This window comes from Pristis pectinata, chromosome 6, assembly GCF_009764475.1.
Source record: "Pristis pectinata isolate sPriPec2 chromosome 6, sPriPec2.1.pri, whole genome shotgun sequence".
NCBI classification, from domain to species: Eukaryota; Metazoa; Chordata; class Chondrichthyes; order Rhinopristiformes; family Pristidae; genus Pristis; species Pristis pectinata.
In genome coordinates, this window is record NC_067410.1 from 62,982,836 (window position 1) to 63,009,338 (window position 26,503).

Consider the following 26,503-nt stretch of genomic DNA (forward strand, 5'->3'; position numbering starts at 1 on the left):
TGTTTACAACAACGGTGCTGAAGTCAAGAGTTTTGAGAGATTCAAGTTCCTAGGAGTGAATATCACCAATAGCCTGTCCTGGTCCAAACGTGTTGATGCCAGGGCCAGGAAAGCTCACCAGTGCCTCTACTTCCTCAGGAGGCTAAAGAAATTTGGCATGTCCCCTTTGACCCTCACCAATTTTTATCAATGCATCATAGAAAGTATCCTTATCTGGTTGCATCATGGCTTGGTATGGCAACTGCTCTGCCCATCACTGCAAGAAACTGCAGAGGGTTGTGGATACAGCTCAGCACATCACGGAAACCAGCCTCCCCTCCTTGGACTCTGTTTACACTTCTCACTGTCTCAGTAAAGCAGCCAACAGAATCAAAGACCCCACCTACCCCTGACATTCTGTCTTCTCCCCCCCTCACTGGGCAGAAGACACAAAAGCCTGAAAGCACATACCACCAGGCTCAAGGACAGCTTCTATCCCGCTGTTATAAGACTATCGAACAGTTCCCTTGTACAATAAGATGGACTCTTGACCTCACAATCTACCTTGTTATGGCCTTGCACCTTATTGTCTGCCTGCACTGCACTTTCTCTGTAACACTTCATTCTGCATTCTGTTATTGTTTTTACCTTGTACTACCTCAATGCACTGTTGTAATGAATTGATCTGTATGGATGGTATGCAAGACAAGTTTTTCACCATACCTCAGTACATGTGACAATAATAAACCAATAGCAATTCAATTTCTGCACGGTAGTGTAGCAGTTAGCATAACGCTCTACAGCGCCAGTGACCTGGGTTCAAATCCAGCCACTGTCTGTAAGGAGTTTGTACATTCTCCCCGTGTCTGCGTGGGTTTCCTCCGCGTGCTCCAGTTTCCTCCCACATTCCAAAGACGTACAAGTTAGGAAGTTGTGGGCATGCTATGTTGACGCCAGAAGCGTGGTGACACTTGCGGGCTGCCCCCAGAACACTCTACGCAAAAAGATGTATTTCACTGTGTGTTTCGATGTACATGTGACTAATAAAGATATCTTATCACCCTTGCAGCTGCAGTCAAGCTGCCCATAGGCTGCTCCTTTTCACGGAGGATCTACAGATATCCGAGCAGGATCACGATGAGAAGCTTTTCCCATGATGGATCAGCTTTAGACTCATGCTCTTTGTTATGTGAAGCCTCAGTCTGGGATAGCTAGTGGTGTAGTAAATGTTAGCATGTTGCCTGACAGTCCCAGAGTTACAGTATAATAGCACAAAGGGATACCATACAGCCTATTGAGTTCCTTCTGGCTCTACCTTGGTTTAGTTCCCCTACTTTTCCTTCTTGTGGAATGTTACCTGGCCTGTGCCTGAAACATCTCCTTAAAGTTCTCCCACTGTTCTTTTAGTTTTTCCTCTCAATCTTAGTTCCATTTTATCCTGACTTAATCCCCTCTCATCACAATGAAGTTAACCTTCTGTTAGTTTATTGGTTCTAGATTGTTACTTGCTCTTCTCTATCACTAACCTAAACCTTTAATGATATAATGATCACTCATACCCAAGTATTCTCCAACAGACACCTCATCTTCCAGCACCAGATCCAGCAATGCATCCTTCCTAGCTGGACCGAGAACATACTAGTCAGGGAACTTCTAAACAAAGTTCGGAAATTCCTCCCCCTTCATTCCCTTTAACGTTGTTCCAATTGATATTTTAAGAAATTAAAATCCCCCATGATCACCAAAGAGGTAGTGGTGGGAAGAGAAGTGCTGACCTTCTGTAAAGAGTCTCAATGTGAGACTCCACCCAGCCAGTGGGCCTCTCTTATACTGAATAGACAATGGTGTTCCAATTTCTTATAACCCAAAGTGCACTCATATTATTTCATCCTTCAGATTAACACTATTCCTGTTTTATTCAGCTTTCCATGAAATTAGCTCTCAGCAATACTCTGCTCCTGATATGAAGTATCTGACCTTGTGGGGCACTCTCTATTTTTGGATAAAATACAATTTCATGAATGGATAATCCCTGTTCCTGCATAATCTGCTCAAGGTTGACAGCTCCCTGTAAATTGAAAACAACCCTTTCTCCAACCCTCCCACTGTATCCCTCCCCAACCCCATGGTCCAACCACCTGCCTGCCAAATCCCCTTCCTCTCTACACAATCCATGATCTGCACCTTCCTCCTGCCTTCTCAGCCTCCTCTTCTTCTCCATTCCTAATCCTCTCCCCCTCCTCTCTTCCCCAGCTGTCCTCTCTCTTTATTGCTCTCTTCCCCCACCCCTTCCCGTCCCCTTTCTTTTCCCTCTCTTCTACTATTTCCCCTCCTCTCCCACCATCCCCTCCTTCTGTCTCCCCTCCAATTCCCAATATCTCCCTCACCTCTATCCCCTCTTCTCTTCCTAGCCCTTCCCCCTAATCCTTTCACCCTCACCCCTCCCATCCTCTATCCCTCTTCCGCTTTCCCTCCAGCCTCCCTGACAGCCAGGGTGCATGTTACTGCTGCTAGTTGCTACAGAAGTAGATCTTAGGGATTGATGCCCTTCTATTACACTCAAATGCTGCCAACTTACTAAAATTCATAGTTATTGCAATTCTTACTGTATTTGGAAGTATTTGCTGAGTACAATGCACTGGTGCTGTGGCATACTCATTCCAATCTAAGATTGTGATTTCTCATGACAAAAGCTTGGACATAACAGTTAGTGTCAAGGAAAACATTGTAAAGATTGAACATACAATGTATTTGTTAAAGATAGTCAAACTAGTTGCTAAGATTTTTCTAAGCTGCAAAAATTGTACAGTACTGCTTAAGTATATAATAAGAAAATTTTTACTTTTGAAGAAATTTAGTTGAAACAATGCAAAAATACAATCATTACTATGTACAATCCTGAAAAGGATACACCAAATAAGAACCTGATCATTTCTACTCAATCTAACACATTAGCATTTAGTCAAAATGATCAAAGGTCATTTGAACTTGAAGTTACTTATTGTCACAAAATGATTCAAGTTCATGTTTAACTAGAGAAAGCAAATAAGTGATGAAAGTCTTTCTCTGTTTGTGACAGAACTAGTGAAATTGTCCAAAGAGTGTGGCTTTAATGGATTTCTCAACAACAGTAAAAGAGACTACTTTGTGTATGATTTGAGAAAGATATTAAAGCAGAGGAAAAACTTAACTCTGCTCTCCCAAAATTACTTTTGGGATGGAATTACAAGTCACCAACACCAACACCACTGAAGGAAATAAGAGGTATACAACCATGCTGAAGGTGTGGTAACAATAGTGATCTAAACCAATGTTTCTTTAAGCTTAAGTTCAGTAAACCCACACATTCAAACTAAAGGTTGAGCTGGAAATAGCTACTTGAAAGTAAATCAGTGTCAGAGTGATGGGAGGTATGTATAATAAAGGGGAAGATTCAGAACAAATACATTCCTATTAAGAAAGTAAGCACCCAGTTTTATTCACCCAAAAATGTTAGGGAATATACAGGGGGAGAATAAAGCAAAAAAAAAGATTGTTGTGTTAATCAGTCGGTGCTGCTGGATTGGAGCAAGGAGAAGAAAATGAATCCCCCAAGCCATATGGAGTAATTCTTTAATTCAGCAAGCAACCAGAGGAATTATCTATACCATAAAGTGATATGGAAGAAGACAGGATACAGGCAATAGAAAATATATGATGGTGTTGGCTGAAGGAGGTATATAAAACACAGCAACAAGAGATCTCCTGCTCTTACAAACACATGACAGTAAAGATCAGGAAAAAACAAGATGAGCCATCAAGCCAACCCCACCCCACACTCAACATGTCTGTTGTACCATGACCAATGTTTACAACCCACCAGCAGCAATCTGAAAGCAAAAATTAGGATAGGAGTATAATGTTAGTTAGGACCAAAAAAGTAGACATGAAATGGAGAAAACTCTCCAGATCCAGTGATATAAAGTCAATTTAACTCTAAATAATTTTCATTGTCATTGGCAACTATTTTCTAGGTCAACTCATGCCAGTCAGGAAATTCAATAAGCCATGTCTACATCCTTGCAACCCTAATGCAATCTTCAAGTTAGGGACAGACCAGATGTCACCATTATCAGGCTGTGACCTGTAAGGTACTGAAAGGATTGGTGATTTGGCCCCAATTATTTGCAATCCACATCAAAAAAGTGCCTGAGAGGACTAAATGTTGTCTTTCCAAGTTTGCTTATGATACAACACTTGGTGAGATTGTGAGCATAGAGGAAGATGTAAAGAAGCTTCAGGAGGATATAGACAAGCGAAATAAATGGGCCAGAACATGGCAGATGGAGTTTAATATGGAAAAATATGATATGCATAAGCAGTATTATTTTAAATAGTGACAACTTGAGGAATGTTGATGATTAAAGGGACCTAGGTACACATTTCAATGTAGGTTAAGATGCAGGAGCAACAAGCAATTAAAAAGGCAAAAAGTACGCTGGCCTTATCATGTGATGATTTGAGTATGGGATAAACAATCTTACTGCAATTATATAGGGCCTTGGTGATACCATGCCTGGAATACTGTGTACAGTTTTAGTATCCTTATCTAAAAATGGATATATTTGCCATAGAAGAGGTGAGATAAAGATTCATCAGACTGGTTCCTGGAATGGTGAGTTTCCTGTATAGGGAGAAATTGAGTCAACTTGGCCTATATTCTCCAGGTAAGTGAACATCAAAAGAACTGCAATGCTGGAAACCTGAAATAAAAACAGAAAATGCATTAAATACTCAGCAAGTCAGACTGCATCTGTGGGAAGAGGAACAGATCTAATGTTTTAGGTCGAGGACCCTTCCCACAGATGAAGCCTGACCTGCTGAGTATTTCCAACATTCTCTATTATTTTGGCATTCTCCAGAGTTTACACTAATCAGTAGGATCTCTGAAACCCATAAAATTCTTGATAATTTGATGCAGAGGGTCTTGTTTCCTTGTTGAGGAGCCAAGAACCAGGGATCACTGTCCTAGAAGAAGGTCATTAAGGCCTGAGATGCAGAGAAATTTCTTCATAGCATGGAGAATTTTTGGAGTTTTCTGCCCAGAGAACTGTGAAGGCTCAGTTATTGGGTTCACTCAAACATAGATCAATATATATCTGGATATTAAGGGAAGGATTACAGGGATAGTGCAGGAAATTGGAGCAGATTTAGAAAGCCAGCCAGACTTTTTATGAATGACAGAGCAGGTTCAAAGGGCCAGATAGCCTACTCCTGTTCCCAATTCTTTTGTTACCCATTTAGCCCTCCTTTTGAATCACATTATCCCTGGGTATACTTCACAGAGCGCACTCAGGAGAAAATGGTAACTTCACAGTACTGATGCGGAAGACCTTATTGGGTAAAATACTTAACTGAATTATCAGTCCCCCTCAGCAGTGAAAGAACTAATACAACATCCCCAATCTCCTGGAGACACAGAGACTGCAGATGCTGGAATCTGGAGCAACAAAGATGTCGTAAGAACTTAGCTGGTCAGGCAGCATCTGTGGAGGGAAATGGACAATCAACCTTTCAAGGTTGAGAGCCTTTATCTGGACCCTTCAACCCAAACCTCCCTGCACCACCAATACCATTTTACCCCACGCCCCCAACCTCATCCCATATATCCAATCCCATCCTGAAACTAAAATTCCCAAACCCCATTCTCCACCTTTTCCATTGCTCCAAGATATTAACAGGACCTAATAAAACCAATGTTATAATGCAAAGCCATGTTCTTTCCCCATATCCCTTTGTAATGTTTTCTTCAACGAATACTTATGCAGTTCCCAGTACTTTAAGACTGATCACTGATTCCAATACCAGGAAAGTGGAGGGTTCAACTGAAAACTTTGCACCTGGCCCAACATTCCTGACGGGAAATATTGATTAATGGTCAGTGACTTTCTGCATAATTCTCTTTTTTTTAAAGGTATAATTTCATAACGTTTACCACCGTCAACGAGAACAGCAGCGAGCCGAACTCCTACCACTGCGACCTAACAGCCCGGCCGTTGGTGAGGGGTCAGGCGGGCGCGTGCGCGAAGCCATCGGGACCGTGCACGCCGGCTGGCCGCGTGACGTATGCCGGGGGGCGGGGCCAGGGTAGGATGCGCTGGGGATGGAGATAGGCCGAGGTGAGGGAGGAGGCATTGCCCGGAGTAGGCCGTAGATCCCCACACCCGGCCTGGTCCAGCTGGCGTGGGCGCAGGGGGAACGTGGGACTGAATTGATGGGGAGAAGGAGTCAGGAACAATCGGAGCGGGTGGCTGCTGGTAGGCGGCTTGGGGCGGAAGAGGAGAGAGGGACAAGCCTGAGAGTGTGTAGGAGTGAAGGAGGTGGCAGCTGGAGGGGGAGGGAAGGAAGGAGGCGGCAGCTGGAGGGGGAGGGAAGGAAGGAGGCGGCAGCTGGAGGGGGAGGGAAGGAAGGAGGCGGCAGCTGGAGGGGGAGGGAAGGAAGGAGGCGGCAGCTGGAGGGTGGAGGAGGGAGGGAGGCGGCAGCTGGAGGGAAGGAAGGAGGTACTGGCTTGAGTGAAGGTTTGCAGGCAGCAATTTGGGAGTGATGTAAGGGTCGAAGCTGTGATTGAAGAGGGTGGTATTGATAGGAAGAAAAGGATCATGGAGGGAGGGGCAGCTGGAGGATATGGCTCTAGTGGAAGGTGAAGCAATTGTGAACGATGGGTTTGCGAGGCTGGGTGGAGGGTGAACAGTGGTGGGGGGCTTTGTTTTGGGGAGATGGAACTTTCAAAAGAGAATTGGTTGTGACTGGAGGGTGTCGAGTAGTGAGTGGATGCATTGAAGGGTGGCAAGAAGAGAAGGGCTGTGGAAGTAAGTTTTGACATTGGATTAGGAGAAGAAGGGCTGGGTTTGGTAGAGATGGAGGAATAGAAGGATTGAGTCAGGAAGGTAAAAACAAAGGAATGAGGAGGGACATTGGAGGAGGGAATGGGAATTGAGATAGAGAAAGAATGAAGAGGGGCTGTGAGTTGTAGGGATTTTGAAGAGGTGGTTGGAATGAAGGAATTGGGATTTGGTGTGAGCAGAGAAGACAGGGTGCTGGTCCTAATGAGCAAGAGGCATTGAGTGTCTTATTGTGAATTGACCGTGGCAGGTTGGCCTTTTCCTGCTATCACCCATTATCCTTGCTTTTATTGAACAGCTAGTGAGGGGAAACTTTGGTACTATGTTATTTTTCCCTTTTTTTTTAGATAATATGGCCACCAAGTGGACTGCAGGGGATTCTCCAGTCCTGTGCCTAGATGTCAGCCGTGGAGGTCTTGTGGCATCAGGAGCTGAGGAGGGAGCCCTTGCGGTCTGGAACATCCAGGGTTCCACCATTGGTCGTCTGAATCTAGAGGGTGATGATGTCACTTGTGTATCATTCTCACACAAGTGTGAAAGTATAGTCTATGCATCTCATGGTGAAGCAATAAGTGCACTAGATATTCGATCTCTTAAGGAGCCCATTGAGTGCTTCCATGTGAATGAAGATGAAATAAATTGCATCTCTATCAATGAAACAGACAGTCATCTTGCAGCTGCAGATGATTCTGGATCCATAAAGATCATAGACTTGGCTAGCAAGCAGGTCACCCGCTGTCTACAAAAACACTCAAATATTTGCTCCTGTGTAACTTTTCGACCTCAATGGCCACAGAGTCTGCTTTCCTGTGGATTAGATATGCAGGTATGTGTGGTATTGTTTTGTGTGTGGTAACAATCGGGTATCAAAGGGAATCGGGAAGGCATTGAAAATGGCTCTAATAGGTGGTGCTGCCATAATGAGAAGAAATCATTTGCTACAGGTTTTTTGCTGGCCCAACAAAGTTGAGAAAAATGGGTCCTGCATCCAAGGGCAATTTTACACAATTCCAGCTGATAATCAGACAATGTTTTTTTTATCAGTTTGGAAACACCATAGTTAACATTATACAGAGTCATGGTTTGTTCTGAAGGGAAAAATGTGGATTTATTTAAGGAGAGAGATTTTTCAGCTGAAATATTTAATACTTCCACTGCATCATTTATTGTTTATTGTATGGAGGAAAGAAAATTCCTATGAGTATCAGTCCCTTTGTTCATTGGTCCTCAGCTCAGGGGGCAGAACACACCATCAATGGATCAGACCTCTTCGTCCTGGTTTGATCCAGATTCAACGAATCAAATGAGAGGTTCTTGTTCATTTCTATTCAAGCAGGTTTCCAAAACTAAAATCTACCACAGACCCTTTACAAGATTCCAACTAAGTTTAACACTACTAATCTTATGAATTGCATTCCTCTAGAACTAGACCTCAGTTCTTATATATGTTATGGATCCCTTTATGGCTGTATTCCATTTAGACTTTCTTTTACAAGAAAAGCAGACATAGGAGGTGATCTTTGGAGGTTAGTCATCTCAGTTGGGAAACATCACCTCAAGAGGTCCTTGAGACTATGTCATGGAACCAACCAGCTTTTTTCTGCTTCTCCCAGGCCTTTTCGTCATTTGGTCAAAAATAGAGATGTTCCCTGATGATTGGAGAGTGTTCAATTCTATACCCAGCTCCTCATAATAAATGCTTGGCAATGGTTTTTGCAACACGAATATCTCCAACCATCTCCCCCATGACATTCATTAGCATTGATTTTGCTGAGACTCACATTTTCCAATATCCTGAGGGTCTCCATTAGTTAGAACTATAATTGGACCAACCCCGCAAATTGGCTGCAAGAGTAGGTTATAAGCTATGTGTTCTGCAGTGAATGAGTTGACTCTTGACTCCCCAAACTGCCTTTCCATCGTGTGCAAGTCACAAGCCAGATATGAAATACTGTACACATATAAATGATTGCAGTTCTTATAACATTCATTCAACACCAAGACAAAGCAACCTCTTTCTTGACACATTCACTACCATAAGCATATTTCCATCTACTAGTAGCATACATTGGTTGCAGTATGCATCAATATCCAAAATGCTCTGTAACATCTCCAAAGTTTCTGCAGCATCTCTCAAACCTGTAATCTCTGCCACCAAAAAAATACATGGGAACACCCCATTTTCAAGTCATCCTGACTTGCTGGGGAATATATTGTTCCTTCATCACCATTGTGTCTGGAACTCCCTGATTAATATCACTTAATATGGTACTTTGACCATGGGACAACTGGTTCAAAGAGGTGACTCATCACCATGATCGCAGGGGCAAATCAGTGCAGTTAATAATTGCAGATCTCGCAGGGACAGCCATAATTCAGAAAGCATTTTCTTCAAAAAAAACTAAAACAATCTGATAAATAGAACTTTTTCAAAAAGACCTATCTTAGTGCTAATTCTCCTGCTGTTGAGTCCATTCTTTATAGGCTAAAATCCTAATCTAGGACCTTGAGGATCTGGTCTGACTGGCCCTTAAATGTTATACTGACAGAATGCTTCATTTGACTTTGGTTCAGATTCTAAACTTAATTATAATGTAAAAAGTCTCGTAGTATAATGTGAAGAATGAGAAGTTAGGTTCAGTATACTGGTCAATATTTCAGCCCACATCACCCATTCATCCCTTTTTCCTCTTTCCAGTGATCCAGGACATGTATCACCTTTAAATAGAAGCTTTTGCCTTTGTTACTGAATGTCTGAATATTGATGAGCTATGTATGAAATTTAAGCCATGCATATACCTTGGTGTTAGGATGCATTTGTTCATCAATAAGACAACTTTTCCAATCATACCAAACATTGTTAAGGGGAGGTATAAAATTATTTCCTTAGCCTTTTTTTCTGTTGTATATCGGAAGGTAGTAGTGCTGGAAATCTCAAGGAAATTGATTTCTTTGCATTTCGAAGCCATGATTTGAACAAAACTTCAATATACATACCAAGTTTTAATAGTCATTGTGTATTGCATTGAAAATTCTTTCATCACCATAAGGGTTTCTTAAAGCTAATCTCAATTTTAAAAAAAATGAAATGAACCCTGGTTTGAACTTTTCCTGCACTTTTGTGTACACATTTCTTTAGTAAATAAACTTAGTTTTACCATTGCCAAAGTTGAAACTAGGAGCTTGGGTCAACAGCGTACATGTAAGATGGTGATATTTTTCATGCACTGCACATAAGGGGGCACTTCAGTGTTTAATACTGTAATAAAACTTGTGTAAAGGAGTATTTCAATCTGCGCTTTTTAAAATATTGTTACTTGTAAAATTTCCTTTTTAAAATTGTCATAAAATCAATAATGTTTTTGGTTATTAAGTATTGGGTGAAAGTAATCTTACTACACTGGCATGCACAATGTGCAACATTGTTCTCCTTATAAATTGTGGCCAGCCACATCAAGTAGAACTTTTGAAAATATTTAGCTTCAGACTCATATTTAATCTCTCCCATTGATGTTTCATGTCACCTGAATGTTCATTGTATTATTGTGCTGTGTTTCTAGTGTTGGCAAAGAAATAGAAGTAGATAGGGGAGATAATTTCAGTATTAAGATGTTCGTGGAGTTAGAAGTAAAGGAATGCTTGAAGGTTTTGGTAAATCAGAATGACATTTGGATACAAAACTATGATTGTCATTCAAAATAGGATGGCTATTACAGAAAGGGGAAAGGTGTTGGTGTTTTATTTCTACCATGTAGTGAATTTTTATCATATTACAATGGAACACAAATGGAGGCTATCCAGCCCATTGTTTTGCTCTGGAAATTTGAAAGATCTATCTAACTAGTCCCATGCCCTTGCCTTTTCCCATTAGCCCAACTAAAAACATATATCTAATCCCATTTTTGAAAGTTCTCATTGAATCTGGTTCCACTACCCTTGCAAGCAGTGCATTAAACACTCTCATGTAGTTTCTGATTCTTTTGTCAATTATCTTAAATATGTACGCTCTGGTTGCTATTTTTGTTACATTATAAACTGTTACTTCTGATTTACAATAATAAATATTGAGTGAAAAACATGATCAATAATCATAACTATTGGAAGTTTTATTAGAATTTCTTTCTGAACTAGAAGTGCATACCATGTACAAGATTTTTAAAAAATAATCACATGTAGTAAATATACTTAAGAGCAAACTTTCAACACCTATTCCATGTTGTTAGAATTTTAGTAAAGCTTAACTGAGAAATCTGTAATTTCAGGATGCCAATTTCATTACAGCATCCAGGTCAACTATTATCAACTATGTTACCGTAGTTGATATTTCAAAATTTGGGCAAACTTGAGCTCAGGTACATTAGAATTTTTTTTTATTATTCATTCAAAGGATGTGGACTTTGCTGGCTGAGCCAGCATTTAATTGCCCATCCCTAACTGCCCTTGAGAAGGTGGTGGTGAGCTGCTTTCTTGAACCACCGCAGTCCTTGATGTGGGCATACCCACAATGCTGTAAGGGAGAGAGTTCCAGGATTTTGACCCAGTGATAGTAAAGGAATGGTGATGTATTTCCAAATCAGGATGTTGTGCAGCTTGGAGAGCAACTTCCAGTTGGTGATGTTCCTGTACTTTTGCTTCCTTTGCCTTCTTAGCTGGTAAAGGTTGTGGAGTTGGAAGGTACTAAGGAATCTTGGTAAGTTGCTATAGTGGATCTCACAAGATCACAAGATAAGGGAGCAGAAGCAGGCCATTCGGCCCATCGAGTCTGCTCCAAGGAAAAGGGAAAAAGAAATGGGGTGGGAAAAAAGAGAGAGAGAAAAAAAAACTATTCTAATCCCATTTGCCAGCCTTATCCCCATATCCCTTGATACCCTGACTATTTAGATATCTGTCTATCTCCTCCTTGAATACCCCCACTGATCTGGCCTCCACTGCTGTGCGTGGCAAGGAGTTCCACAATTTCACCACCCTCTGGGTAAAGAAACTTCTCCTCATCTCTGTCTTGAAACTGTACCCTCTAATTCTAAGATTGTGCCCTCTGGTCCTGGACACGCCCACCAAGGGAAACAGCCTAGCCACATCTACTCTATCCTTACCTGTCAACATTTTAAATGTCGCTACGAGGTCCCCTCTCATCCTTCTGTACTCCAGCGAGTACAGTCCAAGAGCCGACAAACGCTCATCATACTTAAGCCCTTTCATTCCTGGAATCATTCTCGTAAATCTCCTCTGAACCCTCTCCAACGTCAGCACATCCTTCCTAAGATGCGGGGCCCAAAACTGCACACAGTATTCCAAATGAGGCCTCACTAGCGCCGCGTAGAGCCTCATCAACACGTCCTTACTTTTATACACTATACCTCTCGAGATGAATGCCAACATAGCATTCGCTTTCTTAACCACCGATCCAACCTGGTGGTTAACTTTTAAGGTATCTTGTACGAGTACCCCCAAGTCCCTTTGTACTACCGCACTATCAATCTTCTCTCCTTCTAGATAATAATCTACCCGCTTATTTCTACTTCCAAAGTGTACAACTGCACATTTCTCAACATTGAATCTCATCTGCCATTTCCTTGCCCATTCTCCTAAACTGTCTAGGTCCCTCTGCATTCTTTCTATTTCCTCTATGCTCCCTACTCCTCCACTTATCTTGGTGTCATCCGCAAACTTAGCCACACAACCATTTATTCCATCATCCAAATCATTGATGTACAAAGTAAAAAGGAGAGGCCCCAACACCGACCCTTGCGGCACACCACTAGTAACCGGTAACCAACCAGAACGAGATCCTTTTATTTCCACCCTTTGCTTCCTGCCAACCAGCCAATTCTCCACCCATTTTGCTACCCTGCCCATAATCTTGTAGATGGTACAAACTGCTGCTACTTTTGTGTCAGTGGTGGACTAAATGAATATTGGATGGGATGCCTATCAAATGGGCTGCAATGTTGTTGAAGCTGCGCTCATCCAGGCAAGGAGAGAGTATTCCATCACACTCCTGACTTGAGCCTTGCACATGAAGTAATATTGATGGTGTAAGCAGTTTAAATTAATCAGACAGGATGTATATTTCACAATCTTAAATTCTATTGGTTAACTACAATATTTCTTTACAGTAATGAACCTTAAACCTAGGAGACAGCACTCTAAGATTCCTTCACTTTATTACTAAACTGGTTTTGGACTCCTGTGCATTGGACATTGGAATCTTTTTAAATCCTGTTCTCTGCATTGAATTCCAGAGACACAAATACTCCCTTGGAACTGCTGTAAATGGCTGTGTGTGAGCCAAATGCTGCGAATGGAGCATTGAATCTAAGCAAATTTGGTTCTCACTTCACATATGAGCCTGTATTTATCAGGGGTTCCTAGATAAGGCAAAGATCTGGGAATCATGTCTGGCTTTTCCTACATCTCCTTATGGGGTCTTAGACAATTACAACATCCTAACTGCACCCAAGACTGGGAAAATCCAAATTGCAACAGAAAAAGCATTCACCCTGTAATCTATTAACTGTACTACTTTGATAACATCTGAAAAAAAATCCAGACATAAAAATTATTCCTAATACACGTACATCAGCCAACTAGAAGAGGAAAAAATGATCAATTTTCAGTATATGAGAGTAACGGGTAAATGTTAACCAAAGGATTGTGTTCAAAGTCCTTTCTGGGTTTATTTTTGCTTGCTAAGTTATGAAAATCATTTCTGAGTCGATTTTTGTTTTCTCTGGGAAGGTCATGCTGTGGAACTTGCAGAAAACTCGACCAGTTTGGACTGTGAACCTTCAGGATCTGGCAGAAGAGGAAGAAGACAATCAGCAGATAGCAGGGTGCCAACTTTTTAATCCACCATTGGCTCATTTCACATCAGTTGCCAGTTGTGGTAATGTATTTGCCTGTGGGGCTGAAGATGGCAAAATACGTTTATTCAGAGTAACAGGAGCAAGGTTTGAGTTGGAACGTGGATTCTGCGGTCACAGTTTGGGTGTTTCTCAAGTCCATTTTCTGAACTCTATATCCCATCCTTATTGGTTGATTTCTGGAGGGAATGATGCTAAAGTCCTGTTGTGGGACCTTGGTGAACAAATCTTAACAGGTGACAAACGACCCTCAAAATCATCTAGGCAAAAATCAAAAGTTGGCTGCACTACTAAGAAAGCAGTTAGGTCCAAAGGAGTTGCCCATGGTGCAAAAGGCAACAGAAAAAATCAAAGTTATCATGTTTTGCCAAAGCTCAGTATTGATCATGGAGAAAAGGTGAACTGGATTTCTGCTGTGGAGGTAAAGGGTTCTGAAAGAATATTCATTGCTGACCAGAGTTGTCAGATATCACTATACCCTCTCAGAGACCTATAGGTATGCAGTACATGAAACTATTTAGATGAAAGTGGCAATGGCTTAGTAAAGGAGAAGGGAAAAAGCAAATACGTAGAATTTCAACAAATTCTGAAATAAATGTGAGGGCTACCTGCATGTTTTGTATTTTGATAGGAGCACATAAAATTGTTAGAATAATTAGAATTGTTAGAATAAGATTGTTAGAATAATTAAATAACCAACAGCCTGCTTAACCATAAAACCCTTAAAATTTTGTAAAATTCTATACATGGAAAAATTGTACTTTGCACAGAGAATTTCACTGAGAATTCCTAAGAACTGGGAACACTTATAAAGAGGTTGACGCATTTTTAAGTGGTTGCTTTGAGTGCACTGGAAGGACGCTGCTTTGATTTGGGAATTCTGAAGAGGATTGATGTGAGATAATTAGTGTGGTTCTCTGGAGTAAAAGAATTGATGGCAGTCCTGAGAAAAATAAGCCTACTGGAAATGTGTACAGAATATTTACAACACTGAGAAATGCAACAAGTAAATTTGGAAGGGTGCTGGATTCCAGCAGGATTCATTAGGAAATTTATTTTGAACATTGCTGGTATTTGACAATATTTGTGTTTTCAAGATATTTTTTGTATCATTGATCCTGAAAAATGGTTTAGAAGATTTTTTTTTCCTAACTGCATTTACAACAGCTGCGTGACTGAAAAGTCATTTCTTGATGTAACTACACTTTTAAAATCCCTCAAAGAATGCATTTGATTATCAATGCTTTCAGTCTAAACAGGTTTATTAATAAAGGCTGATGTGGAAATAAAACACAGAGAATTCATAGTCTCTTTTTCTTTCAAAGGAGAAAAACTGTCATATGCCCAGAAGGAGATACACTGGCTTGGATTTATGGGGAAATACTAGCAAATCTGTCACGAGTTTGATGAAAATCCCCACATGAATGATAACAACTTATACTTTTCTGTATATACTAATGTGGAAATATTGGTAGCTAGTGTCAGTGGTTGACTGCCAGGCAACTGACTCTGCTCCAATACTGAACTCCTTATGGGGTTAAGGGTGACAGTGGGAACTTGAGCGGAGTGCTCTTTACGTGCAGGATTTTCTAAACAATTCTGCACGAGGTAAGAGGATGTATAGCTGAATTTTCCCCCTTGATGTTAAGTGAAAATTTTGTCATTAATGTAGAAAGACCTGTTGCAACTTCTTGGTGTAAAAGTTTTCCCTATTATTAACACTTTTTAAATATCTTTTATAGATTGTAAATGTAGAATGTTAAAAAGGCTTAAATTTATTTAAAGCATTTGTTTTCTGTTCTATTTAAGTCCTTTGTATTTGAATGTTCCTGTCTTAGAAATATCAAGTCTTCTGAGGATTTGTCCAGCTAAATCAGACTGCGATAGGTAGCCAGCTGTAACTTTTTTTTAGTGGCCAGAGGTTGTTTTGGCTGCCCCATATGATCAGCCCATTTGAAAAGTCCTAAAGTATGCTGTACTGAATATAATGAATAGAAAGACTTCCATTCTGTTCATTGTAATAAGTATAGCATATTCAGGACTTTATCAGAAAGTACAGTAATTTTAAAAAAATAGCCACTTACCCACCAGATCCATGTGGCCCTGTATGGCCACTTCCTTACTTCAAGCTCCCTATTGGCATTATCCTTCCAGTTCTTTTCAATAATGTGCATCTATGCTATTTGCTTCAACTACTTCAGAGAGTTTCACATTCTAACTGCCTGGATAAAGAAATTTTTCTTGAATTGTCTGTTGAAGTTATTAGCAGTCTTACACTTCATGGCTTTTTATTTTCATTAACACTGGATAAACTTTCTGTCTATCTGATCAATTTCCTTTCAAAATCTTAAACTTTTTAATCAGGGTTACCCCAAATCATCTACAGAAAAGTGTCCAGTCTATTTGCTTCCATCTGGGTATAACCCCAGTTCCAATATCATCCTTAAATCTTTTTGAACTGGTGGATTTTTGCAGCGCATCAATCTCACTGACACATAATTGCAGCTATCAAAGACCTGCACACTGCTTAAACTGAACATTCTTTTGGATCATTAATGATGTGGATTTGAAGGAAGAGAAGTTCATTCAGAGCAAATAACATCAACTCTTCTGGTGTTTACACCCTTTCTGTTCTAAATTCTGCAACCACAGGCCCAGCTAATTCACTTAGGCTATGATAATTATACCATCCTTTGGATAATTACAGCAGTCAAGATGTATCACATAATCTGAGCCTTTCTGTAAAAATATACTACTGGGACAGCTTTGATATCTCATCCTTTTCATACACCATTGGTAGCACTATTCAAATATTTCAGACTTAATGTATCAAAAATGTGACAGAAACCTTACTTTCTAATCAAACAATTTGAGTGGGCAGAGCATATCTTCCCAAGGTCAGGCATCACTGGGATACAATTATACTGCTGTATATCCTGGAAGACTTTAATTTTCAGTATTCATGAGCAGGGATTTGAAGTCCCTGGCTATTAGTACTACTTTCAAAGAGCAAATACTACTATAAAACTAGGCAAAATTTTATGGTTAATACCTCCACCCATATTCTAATGGGGATGTGGCACTGGCATCCTGAAACGTATTTAGCTTTCTGGACTTGTCAGCCCTGATGGCCTGAACAAAATAATCAACAATTGCTGTATTCTGTGTAGTTCATCCATTTAAAAACCAACCCATTCACCTGGAGTAGCAAGGAAATGACTCTAACCTTGGCAGAAGCACAGTAACTAATTTGAAATTCATAAAGACTGATGTATCGAACAGTGATTGTTAGCACATTTGAAAGACTCCTAGCCCCATAATAAGTCTTGGCCTGATTTCTCACTGTACAAGTTTATCAAATCAACCATAATTCTCCCTTTCATCAAGAGTCCAAAGAAGATGCAACCAGATCGTTATCACCATCAAGAATTGTCTCTAATTCACCCCCACCCCCAGGCATTGGCCTTTATGAATTCTGTACAATATGTGTTCTCTAATTTCCCTTATGTTCCTCTGAAGTGCTGTCTTTGGTTTTAATGAATAGGCTGTCATGCTGCTGATTTTTAATGGGTTAGGGTACCAGGCTAATATATTCTCCCACACTCGCTCAATCACCTCCGCCCTTGTAAGTATGGGGAGCTGCTGTTTTAACAGGTGAGCTATCACAGATTGGCAACAGCAATTTATATACTATTAATTACGTGCAGCTTTCGTTCAACAAGCACAGCCATTGTGTGTATTAGGAACATATACTTTGTGGGGGGGGGGGGGGGGGGGGGGAGAGGGGGAATCAGTTTCTACCCCTCAAGGCTCTAATTAATACCAATAAAATAAGCTAAGAACAACATAAAACTGGAAGAAAAAGCATTCAAAAATGCAGATTCTTGATCCTGGCAAAAGAAAGATAAAGAAAAAAAGATGCAAAATGTTATAAAAGGGGTTTATGAAATTAAACTTAATTAAAAATAAGGAAATAATAAATGTCAAAAAATTATTTTGTGACAGTATCTACCATAGAAGATGTGCCGAGGAAACTAATACTGAATCATTGAAAATAAGAACTGCAGATGCTGAAAATCTGAAACAAAAACAAAAACTGCTGGAAACAATCAGCAGGTCAGGCATCATCTGCAGAAAGAGAGAATGTTTTTAAGTCCAGGAGCCTTCATCCTGAATCATTGTTGGGTTCGTCATAATTTAACATGTAAACCTGTGTCATTTTGTCGAGTGTTGACTACAATAGCAAACAAAAATATCTTTGGAAGATACTGGTGTGTACTTCCAGAGTGTATTGAGCAAAGTTCCTCAGGGGATTTTTGTATGAAATTAAATCTGTTGAAATGAAAGAAAATAATTGATTTGAACAGGGAATTGGCTGAGATCCAAAAGGCAGGAAGGAGAATGGGCAGTTTCATAATTTTTGCAGGTTATGACTAGGGATATCCTACAATGACAAAGCTTGGGGCAGCAACTTTTAATGCTATTTATAAACAACTTGGACAAGTAGTTTTCAATCCCAACAGAAGAGTTTCCAAATGAGAGGAAGTTGGGTGGCATTGTAACCTGTGCAATGGAAGCAATAATAATTAAATAAATGGGCAGAACTGGAAAACGTGGGGTCATCCATTTTTACCTAGAAAGGATGGAGTACTTCACGACTGGCGAAAAGCCAAAAAATCAATGAGAGAATGTGACCCAATGGGATTTCAGAATAATGGATGCATTGTTCATCATTTTCCACAAATCTGAAAATGGTTCCTTAAGATTGGGGGGTGGGGGTGGTGGAAGGGGAAGGTGGCGTTAGCAAATGTCATTTAGGAAAGAAAGGGGACAAACAATGGAACTGCTGACCCATTGGCCTAACTTCAGTACTAGGGAAGATGCTGGAATTTATGATGAAGGATATAATTTTTTAAAAAATCTTAAAAATGTGATTGAGCAGAGTTGGAATGGATTAATGAAAGGGAAATAATGTTTGACTAATCTGCTGGAGTTATTTGAGGATGTGATGAGTAGAATAGATAAGGGGAAACGTGGATGTGATGTATTTAAATTTTCAGAGGCTTTTGCTAAGTTCCCACCAAGCAGACAAAAGAGACTACAGATGTTGGAATCTGGAACAACAAACAACGCAAGAAGAACGCAGCGTCTGTGGAGGTAAAAGGTACATTGATATTTTGGATTGAGACCCTGCATCAGGATTGAGAGGGAACAGAAAAGATTGCCATTGTAAGAGGGGTGGGATAGAGGCTGGTACAGGGCTCAACTGAAGAGCCTAGAATGAGGTGTCATAGTTTCAGAATAAGGGGTAGGTCATTTAGGACTGAGATGAGGAGAAATTATTTCATTCAGAGGATGGTGAATCTTTGGAATTCTCAACCTGAGAGAGCTGTGTCACTGAGTTCATTGAAAACAGAGATCGGTAGATTTCTGGATATTGAAGGAAAGGAATTGAGGGATATGGGATAATGAAGGTAAATGGCATCAAGGATGAGCTAAGAATGTGGTATCAAAGTTAGTATCAGGCTTTTCATGGGGTGAAGTTGCATCTGAATTAATTAGAAGCTTGACTTCTTCTGCAAATAGCAATTAATTAAGCCTTAATTTTAAATTTGAAATCGTCACATTTTTGTTAATCAAAGAGATGAATGGATATGGACAGAGGCAAGTCTCACTGAATGAAAGAACAGGCAAGGAGCCAAATTGCCTGCTGCTACCCCTATGAGAGAAACAAGTACTTCATATAGTATTACAAGTTTGGATTACAACATTAACAAACTGAATATCTCAGTTTTCTTATGAGCTTTTCCCCTTGAATACTTCCTTATATTGTTCCTTTTCCAAAAATGAACACCTTCACATTTCTGTACATTAATCTGCATCCATCATCACTGACATGCCAATATCATTCTATAGCCTATTGTGCTTTTGCTTACAGTTTCACCTGACTATAAATGGACTAGGAACAAACTAGAGATCAAGGGTTGTGATAAAATGCACTGTTCTGTTTGATTTGTAGAACTAGATAATAAACTACAAGTTAATTATTGTCTGTTTATATTTACATAGTCTGGCGATCACATAAATTGTTCACGAGATTTCTAGGCTCCAGGTTGGAAATTAACATTACTTGACATTTTAAGGTTTGTCAATAAATCAAAAGAACTTGTATGTATACTGGGTCTTTTCCAACCCTTTGATATTTCAAAGTACTCACACTAATGAAGTACATGAGGCAATGATGTAATTGCAATACATTGAAAAGAATAAAGAGGTAAACTTGATTTACGAAAGGAAAAATCAAGTCTGACTAATCTACTGGAGTTCTTTGATCTTGTAACTAGTAGAATAGGTGGAGTGAGGGGAACCAGTAGATATGGTGTATCAGAGTTTGGGAAAAAAAAATTTATTCGTACAGGAGGTTGGTGAACAAAGTTAGAGCGCGTAATATATTGGCATGGATTGAGAGTTGGTTACTGGACAAAAAGTAAAGAGTGGGAATGAACAGACCATTCTCAGGTTGGCAAGCCATGACTAGTGGGGTCACAATCTATATTAACAGTTTGACTGAGGGGACCTAGTGTCATATTTGCAGTTGCTGATGATACTAAACTGAGTACAGAGGAGGATGCACAGAGACTTCAACAGGATATGGACAAGCTGATGTGAACATGACTGATGGAATATAATGTGAAAAAAGTGGGGATTATCCACTTTGGTGTACAAAACAGAAAAGTGGAGTATTGTTAAATGGAGAGAGACTGAGTAGTGTTGGTACTCAAAGGGACCAAGGTGTGCCTGTATACAAGTCACCGAAGGCCCAATATGTAGGTTCAGCAAGTTATTAAGGAAGGCAAATGGTATTCTTACAATTATTACAACAGGATTTTAAGACAGTAGTAAGGAAGGCTTAATGAGATTATATAGGGTCTTGGTGAGACCATACCTGGAGTACTGTGTACAGTTTTGGTCTCCTTATCTGAGAAAAAATGTACTTGCCAGAGAGGTAATGCAGTGAAGATTTACTAAACTGGTTCCAGGGATATCATGCTGCTGTATGAGGAGAGATTGAGCAGACTGTATTCTCAGGAATTTAGAAAAATGAGAGGGAATCTCATCAAAATTCTTAAATAGCTGGACAGGGAAGAGTTTCCCCTAGCTCGGGAAACTAGGATCTGACGGCAGAGTTTTAGAATGGGCAGGCTATTTAGAACTAAGGAGAATTTCTTCACCCCGAAGTTGGAGAACATTTAGAATTCTCCAACCCATAAGACTATGGAGGCGGAGAAATTGTGCTGTTCAAAACAGAAATCAATTGATTTCTGAACATTAAGGAAATCAAGGGATATGGTGACAGTGCTTGTAAAAATTATGATCTTTATAAATGGCAGGACAGGCCTGAAAGGCCAGATCGCCTAGTCCTTACTTCTTATATTTTAGGGAGAAGCACTGTTGTAGAGAGATAAAACAGCCAATTTACATATGAAAGTATCACTAATGGTAATGATATAAACCACCAGAGATTTTGGACTTGGTGGTGCCCGGTCATGACTTATTTTGTGGTTGAAAGACAACTCCTTTGCTCTTCTTCAAAAAGTCCTATAGCATCTCCTACCTAAAAGCTATTGTCAGCAACTCAACATCAACAAGACCAAGGGATTGATTGTGGACTTCAGGAAGGGGAAGTTGGGTGAACACACACCAGTCCTCATTGAAGGGTCAGCAGTGGAAAGGGTGAGCAGCTTCAGGTTCCTGGGTGTCAACATCTCAGAGGGTCCACCCTGGGCCCAGCACGTTGATGCAATCGCAAAGGCCCGCCAGTGGCTCTACCTCGTTAGGAGTTTGAGGAGATTTGGTATCTCACCAAAGACTCCTGAAAATTTCTACATATGTATGGTGGAGAGCATTCTGACCAGTTGCATCACAGCCTGGTATGGAGGCTCCAATGCACAGGATCGCAAGAAGCTGCAGAGGGTTGTAGACTCAGCCAGCTCCATCACAGGCACAACCCTCCCCACCATCAAGGTCAAGAGACAGTGCCTCAAAAAGGCGGCATCCATCACTAAGGATCCTCACCATTGGCGACAAGCCCTCTTCTCGTTACTGCCATCAGGGAGGAGGTACAGGAGCCTGAAGACCCACACTCAGTAATTTAGGAACAGCTTCTTCCCCTCCACGATCATATTTCTGAACGGTCTGTGAACCCATGAACACTATCTCCCTATTCCTTTTTCTTTTGCACTATTCATTTACTTTATTTTGTAATTTATAGTAATGCTATGTCTTTACACTGTACCGCTGCCACAAAACAACAAATTTCACAACGTATAAGTCAGCGACAATAAACCTGATTCTGGTTGCAAACTGAATCACTCCCCCAGGAAATCTTCCCAAGACATTACAGCAGAGTTTGAACCTTGAATAACTAATCAAGGTAAGAGATCTAATACTAAGCCAAAGCCATTTGACACTAAAGTAAGATTTTTAGTCAAAAAAGGTTACATAATTACAATCATCAGATATCAAGGTTCAGACTTCGTCTGCCTTTTCAGACAGACATCAAAGATCTCTTCACACCGTTGAATGGAGGGTGGGAGTTTTCCAAGTGGCTTGACTGACGTTTCTTCAATTACAACATCAATGATGGGTTAAAAGAACTTTGTAGAATCTAGTGGAGTGCAAAATAGCTGCTACAATTTCTCAGATTATACCATAGATGCACAAGTTAGATGGTGTTGTGAAATTTTTTTTTACATTTAAAAATTTAAAACAAACAAATGAAACTTTTTTCAATTGAAACTTTGAAACTAATAAAACAAAATGGGCTGGCTGTGAACAATCAAACTGCAAAATAGTAATGTTAAATATGCACAGGAAGGAAAGGCTAACCTGTTGCTATGCTAACCAAAACAAAATTAAAGCCATTTATTCACTACTTTCAATAGTCTTTAAAAAAATTAGCCAAAACCAGTTTTCTTTTCATACTTGAACAGTAAACCCAAGTTGATTTAGTGCTTTAAATTTTTGCCTGAAGTAGCAGGAACGAAAATATAGTATCCACAAGTAGTTCAGGTGTAGATTAGCTGACTTGAAGCTGTCAGTTCTAGATATTTAGGCAGGAAATTATGGATATTTGTTAACAAATTCATTTATTGGCTAATCAAGGCAATAATAAAATTTGTCTGAAATTATTGAATACTGAAAAGGAGCAATTGCAATGTTTGCCAAAGTTATGGGAACAAGCCACCAGAAACTTGTTTGAAGTCTATTCGTGGCCAAACAATCCTTCTCAGACAATACATCTTGAATAGTGAAAAAGGGAATGATAATTTCCTGGTACTGATCATAATTCACTGTAAGTGAATTAAAGTAAAACTCATAAGTGCAAGTACTGCTTCTGAACATACTATAGTTGAGTTGAGGTCTACATGTACATGTCATGGTTTAACTGAAGAGCTTGTTTTCAATAATAGCCCTTGGTATCAATCTGTTCACAAACTTTATGAAACATGATGGTATCAAACATATGCTTCTTCCTACATATCACACTGCTTCAAATGGAGTAGCTGAGAGGTCAGTCTGAATAGATAAGGAAACTCTCAGGAATGAGTCATTCAGCCCTTAGAGCCATTTCCACCAATCAATACAATCGTGGCTGATCCTCTCTCTCTCCCTATTGCCTTGATGCCTTTTATGTTCAAATATCTATCCCCCTTAAATATATTCAGCAACTTGGCCTCCACCATCTTCTGCAGTAGGGAATCTCACAAGTTGTACACCCTCTGTGAAATTTCTTCACTCTCAGTCCTAAGTGTTTTACCCCATTTCCTGAGACCATGACCCTTGGTCCTAGATTCCTCCCTGCATCAACCTGATAAACCCCATTAGAATTTTTATATGTTTCAATGAGATCCTCACATTTTTCTAAACTACAATGAATACAGGCCTAGTTGACCTAACTTCTCCTTGGTGGTCCTATCACCCCAGTTGCACTTAAAAAGATGAAAACTGAAAAAGGTATGCCAGCTGTGGTCTCACCAACTTCTTCTAGAAAGACATGTTCGCTTCTGTACTCCAAACCCCCTTGCAAAGGCGGCCATATACTATTTCTTTACTGCCTGCTTTCATTTTCTGGTGTACACGATATACTCCCTTTGTATATCAATATTTCCCAATCTATTATTTAAATAACACCCTACTTTCTATTTTTCTTACCGAAGTGGATAACCTCTCATTTATCGGTGCTATATTGCATCCCCATGTATTTGTCCATTCTCTCAACTTGTATAAGTTGCCTTGAAGCCTCTTTGCATCTTCCTCACAACCATTTTGTATTATCAAATCATTTTCCCAACCCAGCTTCCACTTTCAATGAACTATGCAGATTTCTCTATTCTTGTATCCCTTTTAGAATTATTCCCTCCAGTTTATATTTGCTTCTTCTCATTCTTTATACCAAAATGTAAGACTTTGCATTTCTCAGCAATGTTTTGCACTACATGGGCCACTAGCAAAGGCAAAGAGAATAAAACCACTAGAAAGGAACGAAGGGACAAGGAGGGAAAAAATGGACAATAAAGCTGCAGTGATTGGACATGAAAGAGATTCTGAATGAGGTTGATGAGGAACAAGCATAGAATGGATGACAAAGAAAGAAAACAAGAAGGGCAAGTAGACAATGTGTGTCAGAGATTGCACACAAGAATGGATGGTAATAAAGGAGAAAGTGAAAGAGACAAAAGCTGGTAGTGGTGCTATGGAGAGGAAGAGAGGCAACACTGGAAGCAGACTTAAAGGGAAAAGGAGATTGGATGATATCATCAAGCTGGAATTAGTGGACAGGTTGAGTACCAACATCTGATCATTTGGGGTTTGAACTGTAGGAGAGTGGCAGTTTACAATGAAGGTAGAGATGAAAAGAGTACCAGTTAAAACTAGGAGAATGACTTGGGAAGGGTGAGGAGCTGGGTGGATTTCAGTGCTCTGTAATTGGGTATGGAAAGTGTTGAATGTCTGTGAACTGAGAGAGCAATGGAGGGTTCTGAGACAGAAACTACTTCAGTTTACACTGGACTATGTGATGATCCCATTGGTCTGCTGGAAATAAAAGCATACACTTGTATCCTGACCCATCCAGTGATGTTATAATTACCCACTACCCCTCCAATCCCTACATAGAAACCTCCCTTACCTTATTTTAGTGTTTTAAAAAGAATATCAATTGTAAAGTGTTTAAGTACTTAATCACTAAACATAATATATAATGTAAAGTAAAATGCAGTGATGCATCCCCTTGGATTTCTATGGAAATGCATTTCTAATTTTGTTCCCTTCAATGTTAAGATTTACTCTTCAAGCTTTTGTTTCCTTTTAGTCCCATAAAAATGACTGATTGTTCATTATACCTGCAGATTAAGTTTCAAAGCCCATATTGTTAGTTTCCTGTCTAACATTTAAAAAAATTCCATTCTTGAGTTGTCAGCTTTGTGGCAAAATGTCAGCTTTTCAAAGCTTCTGGTGAGCTGATTCGTAGCTTTAAGGGTAGTGTGACTGATGGCTGTTTGGTTCTTTCTCAATACCATAGCCCACTGTAAAGAAAGTCTTTAAAATTATTTAGTTACCTGATCTGACGTTCTGCAATTGTTAATTTTTCAGTGGCACCTTATTCTTGAGCAGCCTACTGGAAAGGCTCAGCTGGTTCAGTCATTTGTTATTTGTTCCAAGTACAGGATATTAAAATTGACCTCATATCTAAGTACAGGAAAGTCTCACCTTGGTATTCATTACTCACCTGAATGAATAGCTTCAGTCAGTGAGTTTTGGCTTTTAAGTAGAAGGGGCTTGCAGTTTACCTTAAAATGAGGAAATTAAACAATTCTACATTGCAGTTGAATTAAATCAGCATTACTCATAGCCATAGAAGAGATTCTTTACTAACACTGCACATTCAATATGTCATCTCATTAAACCACCTAGAGGAAGATTTGCTGTGTTTTTGTGTGCTGCGCAATCCAATTCAAAAGAAAAAGAAAATGGAATTAGACATTAGGACCTTCATGTAAGTTTAAGATCTAGCATCCCTGACATGCTAACGAATGAATGATCTTCACATGTGGCCCACATAACTTAAAGTGGAATTTTAAAAAATCTATTCATTCTTGGGATATGGAGTCACTTAGTTGAGATGCAGTTCCCTACCACTCCCCACTGGTCGCTAATCACAATCCCCTAGGACCACTCAACACCAGCCTCCAATGACCAAGGATACTGCAACGACCTCCAAACTAAATCTCCGAATGCCGATCTCATCCCCCAACTAATAACCTCAACCCAACTACTCCAAACCCACCTCCCGACCTCTGATCCTAAACCCTGATTAGTGATGTCATGCACCCCCAGACTACTAGTCCTAACCCATACAATCCCCTCCATTAAGTCTCACCCTGAATCCTCTACCCAACAGAGCAGACACTCCTCATGATACATGTGCCTCTTGCTCACACCCATGACCTCTGCTCTCCAATCAGTCATGAACAAGACTCCACACTCTAGTGACCTCCCTCATGAACTCAGTAATGGCGCAGTGTTATACGAAAGATATTGGGCCTTGAGCATGACTGAATTTAAAGTGACAGATTCATGTTCAAAATAATCATTTGCACAGTGGGAACTGTCAAGCAAATGACCATTTACTGAAAATCTCTAGCAAATAGGCATTCAGATGTTATTCAGTTCATTCCACCGTATGTGGGAACACCAGATATTCTCATGCCCATCACC

At 40.0% G+C, this 26,503-nt stretch overlaps 2 protein-coding genes across 6 annotated transcripts in view; one reads left to right on the plus strand and one right to left on the minus strand.

Moving 5' to 3' along the window:
- Positions 1–6,112: 6,112 nt before the first annotated feature.
- Positions 6,113–15,424, plus strand: wdr53 (WD repeat domain 53). Of its 4 annotated transcripts, none has more exons than XM_052017418.1 (3): positions 6,113–6,275; positions 7,208–7,686; positions 13,599–15,423. In XM_052017418.1, exons 1-3 carry the CDS (start codon positions 6,233–6,235, stop codon positions 14,217–14,219), a joined length of 1,143 nt encoding a protein of 380 aa, XP_051873378.1. In that variant the 5' UTR covers positions 6,113–6,232; the 3' UTR covers positions 14,220–15,423. The 4 variants fall into 4 exon arrangements, with proteins under 4 accessions (XP_051873378.1, XP_051873379.1, XP_051873377.1 ...); XM_052017419.1 differs by having other exon boundaries at positions 6,114–6,137; positions 13,599–15,424; XM_052017417.1 differs by lacking the exon at positions 6,113–6,275 and adding an exon at positions 6,566–6,827 and having other exon boundaries at positions 13,599–15,424.
- Positions 11,102–26,503, minus strand: part of LOC127571230 (presenilins-associated rhomboid-like protein, mitochondrial) — a 58,625-nt gene continuing 43,223 nt past the window's right edge. The window contains exons 1-2 of one of the 2 annotated variants that reach the window (XM_052017422.1): positions 25,515–25,566; positions 11,102–13,655 (exon numbers count right to left, since the gene is read on the minus strand). In XM_052017422.1, coding sequence (XP_051873382.1) covers positions 11,688–12,716 — 1,029 coding nt within the window. In that variant the 5' untranslated portion in view covers positions 12,717–13,655; positions 25,515–25,566 and the 3' untranslated portion in view covers positions 11,102–11,687. Of the gene's footprint in view, positions 13,656–25,514; positions 25,567–26,503 lie in introns of those variants that run through there. The other variant, XM_052017423.1, reaches the window with a different exon arrangement.